At 40.1% G+C, this 21,038-nt stretch overlaps 1 protein-coding gene across 2 annotated transcripts in view; it reads left to right on the top strand.

Annotated features, from left to right (window-relative positions):
* The window catches only part of EIF4B (eukaryotic translation initiation factor 4B), a 53,119-nt gene extending 48,750 nt beyond the window's left edge, over window positions 1-4,369 (top strand). For both annotated transcript variants that reach the window (XM_089691477.1, XM_089691479.1), the window contains exons 14-15: window positions 1,051-1,108; window positions 3,076-4,369. In XM_089691477.1, the coding sequence (XP_089547603.1) occupies window positions 1,051-1,108; window positions 3,076-3,150 (133 nt within the window). In that variant the 3' untranslated portion in view covers window positions 3,151-4,369. The remainder of the gene's footprint in view (window positions 1-1,050; window positions 1,109-3,075) is intronic.
* Window positions 4,370-21,038: the final 16,669 nt, after the last annotated feature.

The following is a 21,038-nucleotide window of genomic DNA, read 5'->3' as shown; positions in this document are numbered from 1 at the left end:
TCAAATGTCTAAATGTCACTACTACAAAAAAATTCTGAAGATTATACAGTTTTTTTATTTATTTTTTTTCATAGCAGATTTATGGAAACATTTTTTTCTAAATATACATAATTGAACTGTTGAATGGTTATCTTTTAGATGTCATTTGTGTATACCAGTTATTTTTGAAACGGTATCAAGCTGGCAATACATTATACAATTTTCTTCTTCAGTTTGCTTTAGACTTTTTACCTTCAACTATGTAATGCAAAGGCCTGTTTTGCTTGAGAAACCTAGTGTTTTTAACACTACCACATCCACTCACTAACACACAGATTAGGCTCAATAGATGTGTAAAAATATAAAGAATTGTCAGAACTGTTTTAAGGCATATTAAGTCTATCTTATAGCAAGAATAAAGCATCAATACAGCACCGGATATTGTAGCATCACCCATTGCTCAATGATTGGGGGACTCCAGCAATCAGCAAGGGGAAACCGGGAAATCACCGCAAAGGCACGTCTGCCGCGTCTTGAAATAAGTCCCAAATTCCCCTAGAATCCCCCTTTTATATACATAATTTGCAATGTCATTATCTAATGCCATGTGCAGTATCTCCTGGTTATATAACATCATGTATGATTCTGCATAGTAATTAGTCAATTTGTGATCGGCTCGTGCCGTCATGCGTAGTATGTTTTGATTAAATGCACATCTGGTGAATATGAGTTATAGCTTTGGTTTTATCCAGTTTAATGTATACTTCCAACTTGTTGTTTTGAACTCCAGTTACCTCTCCAATGGTTATAATCGCTAGCATTATGACCGTTGAGTGTCAATCACTCCTCATCCATACATCCTATACACTCATGTCACATATGTATCACAGGGCCTGCCTGATTGCATACAAATTGAGTGTTTTTAGGGTTGACTGCAAATTTATATGGTTTTGGTAAATCTAAAGGAAAATTGTATAACATAAGTGTTTTATGCTTAGTAAACTTTAGATTTGGAGACATTGAAAGTAAAGTTGTTGTGTTTTTTTTTTTTTTTTCCCGTTCCATTTACAGGAAAGATGTGGATTTAAAGACTGGGTCGGAGCCAAGGAGGAAAGATGAGCAGGACGCTGTAAGTTATTCTACTTTATGCTGGTTTATTTGCTGTCCTTTGGACTGCAGCTTCTGTGTAACAGAGTTCTTTTATATCTAAACACTAATAAAGTGAAAATCTAAATTGCAGAAAGTGGTTGTCTTGGGTAGTACATCAGTGGTTTCCCTAAAACTAGTGTTGCAGTTATACTGACCTATTTTATGTCTTTGAAGCATGTTAGGGCCAATGCATTTTTTGTATTTTACTTAAGCCTGTTGGAGGGGCTCACATGCCTCTGTATGGTGTTGATCTAAAGGTTTAATTGTGATGGCCCCTATTGTAGAGATTCCAGCAAACTTCCTTTTCTAGAAACTGGCACCAGGGCAGGGAGTGACTGGATTTCTCCCAGTGGCTACACAGCAATAGAATGTTTAAGTGATTTCTTCTTTAGAATGGGAAATAATTGGAGCCTATTCACATTTATTACTGTGTGCCATTTTGATTACTTAAATTTGAACTCTAGGTGGAGATATAAAGAAAAAAACAAACTACAAATAAATGGTGGTGTGCATTCATTAAAAACAATCAACTTGTTTTAAACTAAAGCAAGTACCTTAATTTGACTTGGTATCAGCATCTTTTATTCCACTGTACAGTTGGCATTTGGGGGGGAGTAGTACTATGAGCTAGGCAGGAGTGATGTAGTACATGTGCTGAATGGAAAGAGAGATGACCTCATCAGTGTGCTGCTGCTCCTTTGTTATATAATCACAGGCTAACACAGGAAAGTATTTGATGTAATGTGTAACTGCTGAATCAACATGGCTGTGCTTTCTTGTATGTAAATATCCGCATTGGATGGACTAAATTACAAATCATTTATCAGTTAACTACTTGCCGACTGTGCTATAGTAAAAAATGGCTACAGCACAGTCGACTGGTTCTGGGAGGCCATCTATTGACGTCCTCCAAGAACTCCTGCCCCCCTGCGTGCCCCTGGGGCGCGCATTGGGAGTGCTCTTTGATCGCAGAGAGGTAAAGGCCCTTTGTCACATCATCAGCTGTGTCAGCGTGAGGAGAGAGCCCGTAACCGGTGATTCTCACAGGAACATCTACACTGATCATCAGGGCACCCTTATAAGTGCCCATCCGTGCCGCCTCATCAGTACCCATCAATGCAGCCTCATCGGCGCACGTCGGTGAGAGAATAATTACTTGTATGCAAAATTTTATAACCAAAACTAAGAAAAAGCATTTTTGTTTGGTCTGTCTCAAAAAAAAAATGGTAAAAATTTCATATAGCTACAGTGTTGCATGACTGTGCAATTGTCATTCAAAGTGTGAAATTGGCCTGGGCAGGAAGGGGGTAAAAGCGCCCAGTGGGCAAGTTGTTAAACGCTCCCATACATGTGTTTCAATTATGTATGTAGACAATTGCCTGTAGTTCAGTTTTGACTATTTCATTGGTTCCTAATCAATATGTATCGCTTCACATTACTAGACTGAAATGACTAAAAATGTCTGGCCTTTTGTCTTTAGGTTTGGTTCACACCAAGTGCTTTCTGCAGAAATGCACTACAGTCCATTTAACATAGTTCCCTGTGGAACACGTTCACATCTATACTTTTTTGAACGGCTGCATGTTGGAAAGGGTCAAGAACTTTTTAAAACAAAAAACATTGCGTTTTTGGTTTAATAGACTTTATTGGAGACTCTGCAGAAAATGCATGCAGTGCGTTTTTGCATTTTTTAATCTGCCCAGCAACAAGTTAAACCCAAAAAAAAGCATGTGAAAAAACCCTCAAAACGCACCGCAAAGCATTGCAAAATGGACAAAATGCAAACTGCATTGGTTTGAACCAGGCCTTAAACAATTCTTCAAACTTTTTCATATTCACTCCACTCTTATTGCATTGTTTTTCTCAGATCCTGATGTGGCAGTTTTTATTTTGTGACCCAAACAAGCATCGTTACTTATTTTTTTTTTTTCTCTCCTATATGTGCAGAAATTCAGCCAAGCAAGTAAATACGCAGCTTTGTCTATGGATGGAGAAGAGGAGCCTGAAGAATACGCAGACTAACTTGGGGAATATCTGTGTCCATTGGATTCCTTCCTCCCTCTCCTTTTAATCTCCCATATGCCCTATTCCATAACAGTCATTGGCATAAGCCAGAGCAAGAAAAGCAACACCCCTTCCAGCTCTGTCCCCTCAGAAATCTAAAAGCAGTCCAATTTTTGACACCTCCAACAATGATCTTCAGTTAGAAAAACAATGAGCTGTTTGTTCTCTTGCATGCTGCTGCAGCTTTTTACCGTGTGCGTGAAATAGGAGGGGGGCGTAAGTGCAGTTTGTGGCGAGGAAGCCCTTGATTGCAGTTCATGCTTTCTTTGGGAAAGGGAAGTTTAACAGGATTATCACATAGTATATTAAATGCTTCCCGAAAACCTCTGCTACACTGCACAAAGGTTATCTTTTTTTTTTATGCCAGAGAAGACCTTGATTCCACGAAGGAGCATCTCATATAAGACTTGGGTGGCTCCCAGAGCTTCAATTTTAAGTTTATTCCTCCAGCACATAGAGAACTTGATGGACTTGATGTGCTGGACCTGATTGATTGCATTTTTAGCACATTATAATAACAAAATGAATTAATACGAAGCCCTAATTTGCAGCTTCAGTAGTGAAATGAAAGCCTTCAGATGCTTGGTTTGCACTCAGAATAGAACAGTTTGCCAGAAGCCTCTCATCCACTATGGCAAAAGAGAAAAAAAAAAAAATCAGATAACTAGATATATCCACAGACTGAAACCATGTTGAATAGGAGAATCCCCCTCAGACTTGGTGTGATGCTGTGGGTTTCCAGGAGGCTGCTGTAGCAATGAACTTTGTTCGTAGGATGTTTTTTATATAAAGTATCTGGAAGAGGTGGTGTTTGAGTGGCATGTTGCATCCAGACACTGCCTTTCACACATCTGACAAATCCTGAATCAACATCGGTCCTCTTCTCTTCCACCCCACCTCAACCCCTTCATCTGGCCTTCCCTAATTTATAACTAATGTGCAGCGGAGAGCTGGGTCCTTGTCTCTCTTGGGCCAACTCTTGAAACCTTGGTTTAACATTTTACACTTCCCACTGAAGTGTAATCTGAAGAAAATATATAATAAAAACTTGTAATGATTTGTAATCAGCTTTCTGGGAGATGTTTTATTATCATGTAAAGTACCTGACCAACCCTCTCTATTTTTGTTTTCTGTTTATCAGCTCTGCCCTCCCTCAAATAAACTAATCTTTAAAGTATTATGTCTGTTTAAATGTTTGTCTGTCATCTGTAAAAGATTTCGTCTTCACACTGTGGAATAATTGTGTGGTTTTTGAGGACCCCTAAATATAATAGGAGACATTTATTAAAAGCTGTGCTTAGTTCATTGTGGTCTATTTTTTTTTCTTCTTCTACAATAGAACTTTAGGAACTTTAGCACAGTTCTGCAATGTTTTTTTAAACACATACTGTACAGAATTATTTGTGAATACTATGCATTCATGAGACAGAAATATCTGTCAGTTAAAGGCGTTAAACATGAAGTAGTTGTACTATTTGGCGGATTTTGGTAATAAAGAAAGGTGTTATTAGAGTACAAAGATTTTGAAGTATATCAGACAACTTGGGTTATACTGCTGCCTACAGGAGAAATTGGACAAAAAAAAATAGCCAATTAAGTAACTGTTCCCACACTCCCTTCTGGTTTTGGATTTTGCTAGTGTCGTGGGTGGGTGGATGGACATCTTTTTGGAGAAAAGTTTAACCATTTTTTGCTAGACCTTTCTTTTACTTTGGTTCAGAAAAAGGAGTCATTCTCTACAGGACACTGGCTTTTTTACCTTCAGGTGATTGGACAGTGGCAAAAACAGGCTACAGGGACATTACCCCTATATAACTCCTTCCACTCCCAGCTAGCCTCAGTTATTTTTTTAGCGTTCTTAGGTGGTGGGCCACCTATCTGACAGAATTTTACCATCTTATTATGGAAGGTTTCTTTCTCTACGATCATCCACCAAGATGATTCTTTCAGGATGCTTCTATCAAGATTCCTGCTGCACCACAGCCAGTGCAGCTTCTGAATCTGTTGACTGCTCAGCAGAGCTTTAGGATCATACCCAGACCCTGCAGGATGGAAGAACTGAGACCAGCCTGTAATGTCGCTGTCATGCACTGAATCCTGCTATAGGCCCTTTGCACCTAGTGCAACATGTGGCATTAGTCATTGGGTGCTATACAGTTTCATGGCCATGGTCTGAAAGACCCTGTGGGGTATGCCCAGCCCATTGTGGGGCTGGCAAATCCAGGACTGGGTATTTTTTTGTTAATTCTTCCTGCACAAGCTTCAGAGGTGAGTAGAGGGTGGAAGCCTTTTAAACATTTAATTTTGTAAAGCGCTGCGCAAACTGTTGGCGCTATATAAATCTTGTATAATATTCATTCCTAAGATGCCCCTTTCGTTACTCCAGACACCTTAACCAACCCCCACCAAAATCTTCATGGCTAAAAGTCGGGAGCTCCAAGTTTGTCTTTTAAGTTTGCTACCATTTTTTCCTGGCATTGTGGTACCTGATTTCTTCCCCCTTGGGTGCCTAGTGCACCCAAACACATACTGCACATGCACTACCACACTTTCAGTTGAGTTACTGCAGCCATTTTCTGGGCTAAACATTGGACCTGCAAAACCTCTGGTCTCTCTCCTGGTGGCACAGTATTGTTTGTTACTGCATTACCTGCTTGCCACTAATGCATTCCCCCTCCCTCTCCACAGCTGTGGAGTTTGTGAGTACCCCTTAGGGTACGATATTCACAAGTATGGCAGATATTGAGTGCAAAGGAAGAAGGGTCAGATAGACTTGTTAGCTCAGACTTCGCTCTAATGGAAGTAGTAGTGTGCTTTGGGCCACACTCTTTACTTTGATGGGTACCACCAGTCTGGTTGTCTGTCTTCCTCTGCCCATTATGCTGACTCCTCTGCCATGCCAGCTTCTACAGTGTCTGATTTGATGGGCAGAATTTCTGGCCTTATCAAGGCCATAAATGGCAGTTTTGCCCCTTTAAGAACATGATGGGATCATTTTCTGTCTGTAGCCTGTCCTCGATTATCTTTACCTCTTGATCCAGGAGAAATAAAGCTCTGGAAGTTTAATATACAAGAAAGTTTATACAGAAATGCAACAGCCATTTCCAGTTGGGATAACTAAAGAAATATTATACTCTTATCAATATAGATATGTGAAGAACAGAAACTACAAATGGCTGAGGAGTACCATATAAAGTGAATCTGTTTTCAGAGAAATGAAAGCAATTCCTGAGAAACTAAAGCTGTTACATATTCGAATGGAGGTATACAAAATGGATGCTAGTTTAAAGATAATTTCCTTACATCACATGCCCTCCAGAAGATTTGCCACCCTTCCTGACCAGGGCATTTTGGTGCTGCGTGATTTCAACTGGTCATGCAATGCTGTACCCAGACAAAATTTATGACCTTTCTTTCACGCAAATACAGCTTTCTTTTGGTGGTGTTTTGATCAGCTCTGGGTTATTTTTTGCACTATGAACAAAAAAAAAAAATTAATTTCTGTTAAAATATCCTATAAACTCAAATTTAGACCAAAATGTATTTTGTATGTCTGGTAAGAAAAAAATCCAAATACATGTATATTGTTTTATATGCAAGTTATAGCATCTACAAACTATGGAATAGATACTGGAATTTACACCATTTTTTGCTATACGGTGCTGTGCTAGTCTAACTGACAATTGCACTGTCATGCAATGATGTACATAAATTAAATTAGTAATTTTTTTCCCAAAAAATGAAGCTTCCTTTTGGTAGTATTTGATCACCTCTGCAGTGTTTTTTTTTTTTTTTTCCTCTGTGCTATAAACAAAAAAAGCCCAAAATGTTTGAAGAAAAATTTCTAATTTCTGTTATAAAAATATCCAATAAACTAAAATTTCATCACATTTAAGCTAAGATCTATTTTGCTACATGTCTTTAGTTAAAAAAAAAAAAAAAAATCCCAATAAGTATAGTAATTGGTTTGTGTGAAAGTTATAGCATCTACAAACTATGGTATAGATACTGAAATTTGGGAAGCTTTGACTGTCTATCACATTTCTTGAGGCGCTAAATGCCATGGCAGTACAAACATCCCCCAAATGACCCCTTTTTCGGAAATAGACACCCTAAGCTATCTGCTGAGAGGCATGTTATTATTATACAGGATTTATGTAGCACCAACAGTTTGTGCAGCATTTTACAAAATGAAGGTAGACATTAATTACAATACAATTTGGTACAAGAGAGAACAGGGCCCTGCTCTTTAGAGCTTACAATCTAAAAGAAACGGAGGGCCCTGCTCCATGGCAGACCCCCCCCCCCCCCCCCCCCACCCACAAAGTTGTCATTTAAATGGTATATTGCTCACACATGCCATGGGCATATTTGGAATTACACCCCTAAATATATTTGGCTACTTCTGAGTATGAGGATACCAAATGTGAGATTTTCTGGGAGCCTTCCAAGAACTTGTAAAATATTCTATTGACTTAGCATGCCTCTCAGCAAATAGTTTGGGGTGTCTACATTCCAAAAATGGGTCATGGGGCGAGGGGATGTTATCTTGGTATTTTATGCTTAGCATTAGAAGCTTAAGCGACACATCGCTCTTCTAACCACTTGAAGACCAAGCCTTTTCTGACATTTTTTGTTCACATGAAAAATAATCAGTATTTTTTGCTAGAAAATTACTTTGAACCCCCAAACATTATATATATTTTTAAAGCAGATGCCCTAGAGAATAAAATGGTGGTGTTGAAATTTGTCACATGGTACTTGTGCAGTGATTTTTGAAACAAATCTTTTGAAAAAAAAAATACACATTTTTGAATTTTAATGCACAAAAACACAATATGTTGGCCAATTGTTTCGTAAAATATTAAAGGTTATGGTATGCGGAGTAAATAGATGCCAAACATGACATACTTTAAAACCGCGCACGGCCCGTGCATTGGCAACAAACTACATACATTTTTAATAGCTATAGGAGATGCTTTAAAAGTGCGTGTAATCTTGCAAGCAACCAAAAAACAAGAACCAAAGAAATTAAAAATTCCAAATGGGACAAAACCAACTCTTCAATTAACCACTTGTCCTCCAGAGGATATACCCCCCCCTTCCTGACCAGACCATTTTTTTAAATACGGTGCTGCGTTAATTTAATTTTTTTCCCCACAAATAGAGCTTTCTTTCGGAGGTAAAAAAAAATTCTGGAAAAATACAATGTTTGACTTGCTATTAAACACGTCCACTTAAAAAAAATAAATAAAATTTTGTCAAATTTAGGCCAAAATGTTTTCCGCTACATGTCTTTGCTAAAAAATACCCCAAAAAACTCTCCATACGTGTAAATTTATTGGTTTACGTGGAAGTTATAGCGTTTACAAATGGCGGTATTTATGTTGAAATGTTATTTTTTTTCTACTAGCAATGGCTGCATTCAGTGACTTATAGCGGTACTGCAGCAGGCATTCTGATACTGGGGGGAACTGACTTAGTGTCACTGACATCCCCAGTGACACCAATACAGTGCTAATAAAAAACACTGACACTGTACTAATGACACTGGGCAGGAAGGGGGTTCGCATGTGAGGCGATCAAGGGGTTAACTGTGCTGTTTTACTATGAGGCTGTGTTTCACTGTAAGCACACTGCTTTATAGCAGAGCCATACAAAGCAGTATGCTGGAGCTGACGGGAGAGATCTGTGTTGTTTATACACAGGTTTTTCCCCCATCGGCGATCACCGGCCGGGACCCAGTGATTGACAGTCGAGGCTGCGAATGGTGGTCCGTGTAGGGCGAGCCTACCCAGAACTGCAAAATCACACACGTGTGATTTTGCGCACCTGTGCCGTCCTGTAGCAGTATTTCTAGGACGGCACGGAAGCGGTTAAAGGCGCTTACACCCTTCACACATTCATCAATTTGTCTCAAAATCTAAAATGGACAAATTAATGCAGCACCTTCCTAATAGTAGACTCACCTTAAAATCCTAATAGCAAACCTAAATGTTCATATATATACAAAAATAAGATAAAAATGCCACTCAAGTTTTTGGTGCTGAATCACACCAGATATAAAGCGCGTAACAGCAATACACTTTCCTCCGGTATCATTCCTCTGATCTCGTGTTGCATCGTGACGTCAGCTAGCCCCTCCCTTATGCGTTATGCCACAGGTCACATGGCTTCCTCTAGGAATATGTTGCTGCGTCAATCTGCACTAGTCTTGTATACTCCATTAAAACAAATGAAAGTGTCGATCTGCTAGCATAAATCAATACATATAAATATATGAACAAAATATGCGTCGCATGATCAACTTAACCACAGGAACCATATTCTTATCACTTCACTCAATATTATTCCAATACCGATACCTCCCCAAATACCACTATACTTTTGCAATTACTTTCCTAATGCATAATGCAACACTCATTACTCAAAACTATAAGAATACAATTATTAAAATCTTCCTAAAATACTATAAAACAATGTTAATTAAAAATCTGAAATTAAGAATTACTTAAACACAATAATTCTAACTTCACACCTTTGGGTACAAGGGATCCTAATTCCTATATCCACCAGGACTCTCTTTTGCTCAGTTCCCTAATCCTATTGCCCCCCCTCCAATGCCTGTTATATCTTTCTATTCCCTAAAACTGTAAATCTTTAAAGTTCTTATGTTTAATTCTAAAGTGGTTAGACAAACAGTGTTTTTTATATCCTATACAAATTTTAGACATGTTCCTTTTAATATGATATTTTTTTTCTCAAATAAAGTGTTATAAACAACAAAGCACTATTTCTGCCTATTCTGTTTTTTTAACGGACCGTTGGGACAAGGAGGATAAGGAGATACAAGATTCTAAGTTTGCTGTGGGAGGAGTATCATCAGGGAATCCTCATTCCATTAGTCCCATTGAGAGGACACAAGCGCGGTGTGACCAAACCATTGTATAATGTGAGGTTAAAAAGGTCCAGTTGAGAGCACAATCTGGGTGTTTGTGGAGGAACTTTATGAAGATATAAAGTGGTGAAAGAGTGAAGGAATATCAAGATAGATGGGACTTATATATACAATTGTGTTCAAAATAATAGCAGTGTGTTGAAAAAAGTGAATAAAGCTCAAAATCCTTCTAATAGCTTTTATTTCCATACACACAAATGCATTGGGAACACTACACATTCTATTCCAAATCAAAACATGAAGAAAAATGTCAAATTTATGTTGTTCCTCTAAAAATTGAAGAAAAGTGAATATTAGACTGTTCAAAAAAATAGCAGTGTTTGTATTCTTCTTTACAAACTCAAACATTCACTATATAAACTGAAAAATGTTTGAAGATTTTGCTTTCCTTTGAATCACTTAATGAATATTTAGTTGTATAAGCACTGTTTCTGAGAACTGCTGTACATCTGTGTTGCATGGAGTCAACCAACTTCTGGCACCTGTGAACAGGTATTCCAGCCCAGGATGATTGGACTTCATTCCACAGTTCTTCTCTATTTCTTGGTTTTGCCTCAGAAACTGCATTTTTGATGTCACCCCACAAGTTTTCGATTGGATTAAGATCCGGGCATTGGGCTGGCCACTCCATAACGTCAATCTTGTTGGTCTGGAACCAAGATGTTGCACGATTACTGATGTGTTTGGGGTCGTTGTCTTGTTGGAACACCCATTTCAAGGGCATTTCCTCTTCAGCATAAGGCAGCATGACCTCTTCAAGTTTTCTGATGTATTCAAACTGATCCATGATCCCTGGTATGCGATAAATAGGCCCAACACCGTAGTATGAGAAACATCCCCATATCATGATGCTTGCGCAACCATCCTTCACTGTCTTCACAGTGTACTGTGGCTTGAATTCAGTGTTTGGGGGTCGTCTGACAAACTGTCTCCGGCCACTAGACCCAAAAAGAACAATCTTACTTTCATCAGTCCACAAAATGTTGCGCCATTTCTCTTTAGGCCAGTCAATGTGCTCTTTGGCAAATTGTAACCTCTTCAGCACATGTCTTTTTGTCAACAGTGGGACTTTGCAGGGGCTGAGAAGCCACAAGCTGTCACGGCCTGGTGCCCACAGTTGAGATGCCAGCATCAGGAAGATAAGGGACGGTGCAGGTGAGCACATCGCTGGACCCTGGGACAGGTAAGTGTATGTTTATTAAAAGTCAGCAGCTACAGGTTTTGTAGCTGATGACTTAATAAACACAAAAATAACTGGACCTCCGCTTTAAAATCAGCTGGTGCACTCTGTTCTGATGAGGAAAGTTGAAGTGTCTACATCCCTTTAGTATTTAACCCTTGTAGAGTATAACACATTAACAGTGTACAGAAAATGACATTACTGCAGGTTGAAAAGGAAATATCTTAATTATATAGGGCAGGTCAGAGACAAAGTATTCATACCTTGACTTATACCTTCCGGTGATTGAACACTGACAGATCTTGACGTTTTTTGATGTGTCATAAGGTGATGGACCTCTTCTCCCGAAGAAATCGCTCTTAGTTTTAAAGATGGCCTGTAATCTTGCTTTGGACACTGGATCTTGCATGGGTGCTCACCTTGGCACTTAGTGTAATGTGTGTAGTCAGCCACAGGGTATTAAGCAGCTGAGAGTTGACCGACGGTTAGTGCCACGTGTGCGCTCCACTCTTTCATTCCCACCATTCTGCATATGGGAAACATGGGATCTTCCTGTCACTTCTCCTGGCTGCAGTTGACCGATTTATCCCTGGTTTATTTATGGTGCTCACCTACAGTGATCTAGTCACTTTTTAGCCACCTGAACCTGCTCCTGCTGCCAGCAGCCGGTTAGTGATTTTTCAAGATTTGGCTTTTGTTCCCTATCTTACTTACAGTGCAATATAAACATATAAGAGGATAAAGGAATGGGGAACAGACCCTCTGCCCAGGGTGCCTCCAACTCTTGATCCATTAATGGTTCCAGTGCTGCCTGCAGTAGGGCCTGACTCTGACAGCCTGGAATTTTGTCCTCTGCTTTAAATTCATGCTATCTTCCGATTCTTCCCCAGCTCCATCAGGCATAGCTTCCTCCTTGGCGCCATCTCATGAGCATCTTTCAACAGTCAATATTTTATGGTCCAAATAGCAACTTTGACTGTAGCCCTTCTCCTGCAGAAACCTTATCTGTTCTGCCTGTGGCTTTAGAGGCCTCTGAGTCTCCTGTTATATTCTATACTATTGTTTTTTTCTATTCTATTCGAAATTAGAATTTCGGAAGAGATATATATTCTATTTTATTTTAGTGTTTTTTATGCTTTTTTTTTATTCTATTCTATTGTATTGTATACTTTATTTATTTCAGGTACTTATATAGCGCCGTCAATTTATGCAGCGCTTTACATATATATTGTACATTCACATTAGTCCCTAACCCTCAAGGGGCGTACAATCTAAGGTCCCTAACTCACATACATACATACATATACTAGGGCCAATTTAGACAGGAGCCAATTAAACTACCAGCATGTCTTTGGAGTGTGGGAGGAAACCGGAGTACCCAGAGGAAACACGCAGGCACAGGGAGAACATGCAAACTCCAGGCACTATACCTTTTGGTGAACTGGCGAGCACCAGCAGCCTAGTACATCCTGGTCTTTCACATATCAGCACTGCAGTATCACTTAGTGACGTGGCGAGTCCCATAATTGTAGTACAAGCTGGTGCGGTGGCATGCACAAGTATTGTCGCGCAGCCCCCAAGAATTCGCACACAGGCCCGTAGAGCTCCTAGTATCCTTCCGGATGCGCTTACAAATCCTGATTGGCAGCCCACAAATTCTGCAGCACCTGTACTTCCCTCATTTGCTGCCCAACTGGGAATTCAGGTTGAAACCGTAAATTTAACTACTCCCCTTTATTTTTTGGAGCTGTTGCTATATGCATTGATTGTGGATCAAAGAAATTTATATGCACAACAATTTATCGCCTCCAACCCGAATTCAAACCTTGCCAGACCATTCGCATGGAAACCATAACGAATTTACATTTTTTTTAGGCCTAACCTTAGGCGGTTGTATTGGTCCACAGACCCGATTCATCATATGCCCGTGTTCTCTGCTACCATGGCCAGGCATAAATATGAGAGTATAATGTGATTTATGCATTTCAACGACAACACACTGTCGTCCTCGGGGTAGCCCTGATTTTGCCCGGCTCCACAAAATTTGGCCCCTTGTAAATCACCTTAACCAAAAATTTGCAGATGTCTATACTCCCCAGCAAAAAATCTGTGTTGTTGAGTCCCTCATTAATTTTTCTGGCCTCCTTGCATTCAAACAATTTCTCCCCAGCAAGCGTGCCAGATATGGGGTCAAGATGTTTATTACCTGTGAGAGGGCAACAGGCTATACATATAAGTTTCAGATTTCCGAGGGAAAAGATGGAGCCCCCTGGATGCCCAGACTACATGGGGAGCAGTGGCAAGATAGTTTGTTACTTGGTGTCATCCTTTTTTCATTTGGGGTACCACTTATACTGTACGTGGACAATTTTTATTCAAGTGTGCCACTATTTAGACATTTGTACAATCTTGGAATTGGCTCATGTGGCACCGTGCAACCTAATGTGTGCCCACCATTAAAAGTGGGTGGATGCAGGGCGGTATATTGTAATGGTGGGCATAACACACACTTTTCTGGCAGAGATTTCTTCTCTCTTTTTCATTCAGCCCACAGGCTGCATTAAAAAAAAAAAAAAACATAGCATATATACCCAACAAGGACCAGCGACATACTGGAACATCACTGGTCTTTGAATGATTATACCAGCAGGATGCCTACAGGTGCAGGCATCATCCTGGTATCGTTTTTTTTCAGCCAGCAATCGGCTTTCATGTAAAAGCTATCTCAGTGGCTAATTTGCTGCAAATATTAAAAATGTATGTCATGTTTGGTATCTATTTACTCATACCATCATCTTTTATATTTTACCAAATAATTGGCCAATATATTGTGTCTTTGTGCATTAAAAGTAAAAAAAAGTGTATTTTTTTAAACCATTTGTGTTTGAAAAATCACTGCTCGAGTACTATATGACATATAAATTGGCAGCACCCACCATTTTATTCACTAGGGTCTCTGCTTTAAAAAAATATATAATGTTTGGAGGTTCAAAGTAATTTCCTAGCAAAAAATACAGATTTTTTTCATGTGAACAAAAAGAGTCAGAAAAAGGTCTTCAGGTGGTTAGAAGAGTGAATGATGTGCGGCATAAACTTCTAATGCTGGGCATAAAATGCCCAAATTCCCCAAAATGACCCCTTTTTGGGAAAGTAAACACCCCAAACTATTTTCTGAAAGGCAATTTGAGTCAATACAGAATTTATTTTTTTACAAGTTTTTGGAAAATGACAAAAAAAATTAATTTTTTACACAAAATTGTCAATTAAATTATTTATTGCTCACACATGCCATGGGTATATGTGGAATTACTCACCAAAATACATTCTGCTACTTCTCCCGAGTATGGGGGTACCACATGTGAGAGACGTTTTGGCAGTCTAGCCAAGTACAGGACCCCAAAATCTAATAAGCACCTTCAGGCTTTTAAAGGGCTTTATTTCCTCATTACACTTCCTGACTTCCTATCACAGTTTCGGAGGCCGTGAAATGCCAGGATAGCACCAAACCCCCCCACATGACCCCTTTTTGGAAAGTAGACACCCCAAGGAATTTGATAAGAAGCATAGTGAGTATTTTTCAGATCTCGATTGTTGCCACAAGTTTTTGGAAAATGAAGAAAGAAAACAAAAACATATTTTTTCTTGTATTTTTTTGTATTTCAAAACCTTGTGTGAAAATCTGTAAAATACTCACCATGCCTCTTTCTAAATTCATTGGGGTGTCTACTTTCCAAACAGGGATCATTTGGGGGGTTTGGTGCTATCCTGGCATTTCAGGGCCTCCAAAACTGTGATAGGTAATGAAGTTACGCACCTTTTAGGCTTTCAAAGTGGTCATTGGATTTCAGGCTCCTGTATGTGGCTAGGCTCCCAAAAAGTCTCACACGTGGTACCCCTATACTCAGTAGATGTAGCAGAATGTATTTTGGGTTGTAATTCCACATAAATTACAACTTTGTGTAAAAAAAAAAAAAAAAATGTTTTTGTCATTTTCCAAAAACTTGTGGAAAAAAGAAAATCTTCCATGGACTCAATATGCCTCTCAGCAGATATCTTAGGGTGTCTACTTTCCTATAAGGGGTCATTTTGGGGTGTTTGTACTGTCCTGGTATTTTAGCACCTCAAGAAATGTGATGGGCAGTCAGAAAGTAAAAGCTGTGTAAATTCCATTATCTATACCATAGTTTGTAGATGCTATCACACAAAGCAATCAATATACACTTATTGGGATTTTTTTACCAAAAACATGTAGCAGAATACATTTTGGCCTAAATTTATGACAAAATTTGAGTTTTTTGATATTTTATATGACAGAAATGAGAAAATATCATTTTTTTTCATAAAGGTATATGGTCCTCCTGCGCTAATATGGTTGAACTTAATACTAAGCAGCCAGCACTCAAATGCCTCAACCTAGGCACAAATGAATGGTGAAATGTATATATAGATAGTGCAGCGCTTATATGGGCATCTAATAGTGGATAAGCCTGGTAGGTACAAAATAATATTAATAAATAATGATATACATACAGGACATGCCAAGGCACAAAGACACTGAACTATTGCCAATAATAAAGCACACTACCCCCTCTTGATCCTCATCTGAGGGATCATCTGTACGTGCAAGCAGTGTGTGTGTCCCTTTAAGGGAAAAATACTATATAGGATAAAGCTTAGTGAGTCGTGCCACATACACTACAGACACAGTGATACAACACTTCACTCTTAATGCAAATGTCCACTAGGATATAAAACACTCTCATGCAGGTGTTAATCTCATGCTTGTGCTGTAAAGCGTGCCAATCCTCCATGGCTGGAGTGCCCCCTCACCTTCCTGCCCAGGCCCCACAGGACCAATGAGCCTTATAAATCACACTGATGGTCCTCCCAGGACTATGTAGTCTTCTTAGTAATGGTGGTGGTACTCCCTCCTCCTCTGATTATTGAACCTCCAACAAATACTGGCACTGCTGGGCAGGTAATACTCCATGCACGTCCCCAATGATAAGACAGAGAATAGCCAACATAGTGTAAACCTGATTTATTGAGACATCTATAGTACAATAAAATGCCCACTCACATTTTGGTAGTAACAAACGAGCCTTCACACCACATTATGGGTGTACTGCATGTGTGGATGCAAACGGGTGCACCAAGATGGCGCCCGCACCGGATCTGACGTCACTACGCTCCGGAAGCCCCTGCTACTGGCATGCGTTACGTCACGGTCAGACACGTGACTTCCTCAGGATATATAATTTTTTTTCAAAACCATTTTTTTGTTTATAGTGCCAAAAATAAAAAGCGCACAGGTGATCAAATACCACCAAAAGAAAGCTCTATTTGTGTGAAAAAAGGACGTAAATTTCATTCATATACTGTATTGCATGACCGCGCAATTGTCAGTTAAACTAGTGCAGCACTGTATAGCAAAAAAATGGCGTAAATTGCAGTATCTAGTTTGTAGACGCTATAACTTTCACACAAAGCAATTAATATACACTTATTGGGATTTTTTTTACCAAAAACATGGAGCAGAATACATTTTGGCTTAAATTTATGACTAACTTTGAGTTTACTATATATTTTTATAGCTGAAAGTAAAAAATATTTTTCTTCCACATTTTTGGTCTTTTTTGTTTATAGCGCTAAAATAGCGCACAGGTGATTAAATACCACCGAAAGAAAACTCTATTTGTGTGAAAAAAGGACGTAAATTTTGTTTGGGTGCAGCATTGCATGACCGCGCAATTAGATGAAATAGTGCAGCGCCGAATAGCAAAAAGAGGCCTGGTCATTAAGGGGGGTAAATCTTCTGGAGGGCAAGTGGTTAATAGGAAATTGGTAACATCATGGGTAAATGGTCCTCCAAAGACAGCCAGAAAGGGTGACAAAGAATGATCTGGACCACCTCCTAAATATTAATTCCAGACTTTCCAAAGCAAATCAATGAAACTGGAACTCGCAGCAAAGTACATGCAGCAAAGAAATGCTCCACCTAGTGTAAACCTGCCAATGTTGAGAAGATTTATGAGATAAAATTGCATTTACATGATTAGGAATAAATTCAGCATGTAAAAAACGCCAAAGGAGTGCTTTCCTGCATCAGAAATGGCCTCCGGCCAGTTGTACATGCGTGGTAGCGTGTGTGCTTGGCTTCACCTACGTGTTTCATCATACGTGACGTCATAAGGCCCCTGATGAATGGGTACCTAGTTTTTACAGGTCGGCGATCCAAGTAGAAATTTTCCTCCCCCCCTCCCTGCCCGCAACCACCTGGGACACGTCACAGGTGCAAAAAGGCTGCAGGATCGTTCACAAAGTGCAGCGCGTCTCATACATGCAAAGTGGGCAGCTGGCTGTGAAGCCACAAGGAGTCACAGCCGGCTGCCCACAGTTGACATGCAGGTGCCGGGGAATAAAAACTGGTGAAGAGACCGGCCAGGGTGAGGATGGCGCTGGACAGTTTTTGTATTTGTTGCTTTTTAATTTTTCAAGAAATTTTTTAGGTCAAAAGTCTTAGCAGGCACTTTTTGTGCAGTTACAGAAGTTAAACTTTTGCATATGGAAGGGGATCTTTACTGTAAGAGACAGAAACATAGAGAGTGACGACATGGCAGGAGAGAAGATCAAGTGTTCCACTGAGTCTAAAAAATATGTGAAAGAACCCCCATGCTGCTCTGATTTCTCCAGATCTCTCTATTAAAAAGCTGTTCACACCTCAGGAAAGATATAAATGCAAATGCCCCAATAGTGCAATATGTAAACATTTATTGGCAGCACATAAAGGGTTAAGCCCTGAGTATTGCGACATTCGGCCCATGTGTACACCAGCCTGGCTGGCTTCTGTCAAAATGGGCACGCTGGAAAACCAGCACCCAATCAGTGCTGGCAGCCAATGGCTGCGAGTTCTAACCCCGGCGGTGGCGGCAGTCTTCCTGTCAGAGCATGATAGCTGAGCAGGGAGATCACTGTACCAACATAGGATAGTTTTTTTTCATTCAGCCCACTGGGTTGAATGGAAAAAATTGATAGTGTACCAGGCATTACACTCACCTGACAGAAAACATATTGGCTTACCCCAAACGATATAACAGCAGTAGAAAAGATAATAGAGCGAGCGCTAAATGCTGTATATGATATTAAAATGATATATATTCAAATGAATTAAAAGCAGCTAGCACTCAAGGTATAGGTAACAGTCCCAGAATCACAATTTCTAAAATATTAGCGCAGAGCTAAAAAATGCATGTCATAATTTCCATAAACTCGTGACTTAAACGCATATGTGAGTAAAGTGCTGAAAGTGCAATATTAATATAACTGGAATCTGGTCAGTTGTCTTCTTTCAACCCGCTGGCTAAATGAAAAAATGGGCCCATGTATGGCTAGCTTAAGTGTGGTCTAACATATGTTATACATGCGTTGTTGTTTGCCTTTAAATTATTTTGTTCTTTCCTCACTCCTTAGGAGATGATTCGTATAGCTAGTCATCCCCTTCTTCATGCTTTAGACTCCATTCACTAATGTGTCTTTAGTTTCTGTTCTGGGCACATGTAATTGCTCAAACTAGGTATAAAATGACTTTTGACCTATCTGATGTTCATCTGTCAAGATCTGCACAGTTTTGATTTAAACTTTCTACAATCTGCAAGATGTCATTTGGATTGAATCATTGTCTGCTAACGCTGCTGAGATTGTAAATTGTAGCTAGCTCACCATAGTTGGATCAGTTATAGAGATCACACTTGCAATGCTTAAATTGAAGAGGCAGAGCAAAATAATGATTTATATAGAGAAATCAAGACATCTTCCAACTGCTGGTGATCCCTCTAGTGATGCACCCTAGAATTTTATTCACAGTTCCCACTTCTTGGTCACATGGTTTGCTCATCATCTGAAAGAAGTACCCCCAAATTGTCTTCCCCTGTGGTTCTGACCAACACTGTACCTCCAATATTGCACTCTATCAAGTGATTCTTTTTTGCTAGGTGCATTATTTTACATTTAGAAACATTGAACTGCAGTTTCTGCTGCCTTGACCAATCTTCCAGATCTGTAATAATTTTCCACAGTAGCTGGACAGAGCTGACTCATTAGATTACATTAGAAAAGAGTAGGAAGCAGGGGCGGACTGACCATTTGGAAATTCGGGCACTGCCCGAGGGCCCAGGGTCAGTAGGGGGCCCCATAAGATGCCCCTGGTACCTTTTTCATAGGATTTTTTGAGTTTGGGCAAGGACACAGGGGCCCCATGATCCCCTATTGCCCAGGGGCCCCATGAGTTGTCAGTCCTCCCCTGATAGGAAGTGTCTCTAAACGGGGACAGTGCATCACATATTGAGTTGTTAACGTCTTAAAGCATGGGTATTGAAACCCAAGTCTTATAGGACAGGATTACCTCTGACTGTCATTCCCCCCATACTCAGAGCCAGAAAAGCCACTTAATGAAAGATATACTACCAGGGGCGGACTGACAACTCATGGGGCCCCCAGGCAATAAGGGATCATGGGGCCCCTGTGTCCTTGCCAAAACTCAAAAAGCCTATGAGAAAGGTACCAGGGGCATCTCATGGGGCCCCCTACTGACCCCGGGCCCTCGGGCAGTACATGAGTTTCCAAATGGTATACTACCATACCCGAAAATCATATTTTACCTAGTGTGTGTAGCACTACCCTTGTGAGCGCCGCTGTGTTTCTAGGTCCCCTAAGCTCTGCACAGCTAGGCAACATGCATTTTCCACACTTGTATCCACAGTCAGTGAACAGTCTGTGAGCTTGGTTTTTGTTATTTTATTAGGGGAAATAACTTGGATAGGGCAATAGGGATTATGGGATGCTCAACATGACCGAATCAGTGCACATGGACAACATCTTTCCTATTTACAGAAACAGATCCCGGACTGTTTTTTTCCTTGAAAGCCGTCAGTCCTTGGGGATCAGTAGCAACAGCCCCTTACAAGTGAAGGACTCACTGCCCCCCCTCTGAAAATCAGCTTGACTTATAAACTACATAGAGACAGTCTCCTCTCCCCTGTAGAACTGCTCTCAGCTCCACAGCCTGCAGACACTACTGTAGCAAACGTGCACACAGAGATGGATGCAAACCTCTATTTTGGCAAAAGCCTCCATCTTCTATCATTTTCTACTCCCAGATCAGCTTCCCTCATTCCCCCCTCCCTCTCTGTTGAGTGACATGTGGTCTGTATGATGCAGAGGTCACAGGCATCAAGGCCCAGCGGGAGAGCTCATGGCTATAAACCCCAATTAGCCTGGCCCCTAGATGCCTGCGAGACTTTGCTTGTAAAAGGATCATAAAGCCATAAACCAAGCCCTCACTGAGCTTCAAAAGACATTCCAGCTAGCTGTGAAACAGACTTACATTTAAAAACCCAGTTTTCCATATAATTTTATATCTACAAATAGAAAATAGTTACACAAACATGGAGCACATATTCGGATGGCTCACTAGCAAGGTCAAAAGAGGAAAGTGTTGAGGGAGGTTTGGCATAAGGTATACTAAGTGGGATAGATGTCTGTGTAGTGAAGATGCCCCTATGAATTGCATCAATCTTGTTTTTGAAATGATTGGCAATCTCATAAGCAGTGAGTGAGTTACTGGGTGGGGGTGGAGGTGGAGAAAGAGAGTTAAAAGTAAAGAAAAGACGACAAGGAGTGGATGACAAGGTATTCATAAGACTGACAAAG

The sequence above is a fragment of the Staurois parvus genome, unplaced genomic scaffold (genome assembly GCF_062004578.1).
Source record: "Staurois parvus isolate SC_StPar_1 unplaced genomic scaffold, SC_StPar_1.0 ptg000562l, whole genome shotgun sequence".
In the NCBI taxonomy this organism is placed as follows: Eukaryota; Metazoa; Chordata; class Amphibia; order Anura; family Ranidae; genus Staurois; species Staurois parvus.
This window is presented reverse-complemented; position numbering and strand designations above follow the sequence as displayed.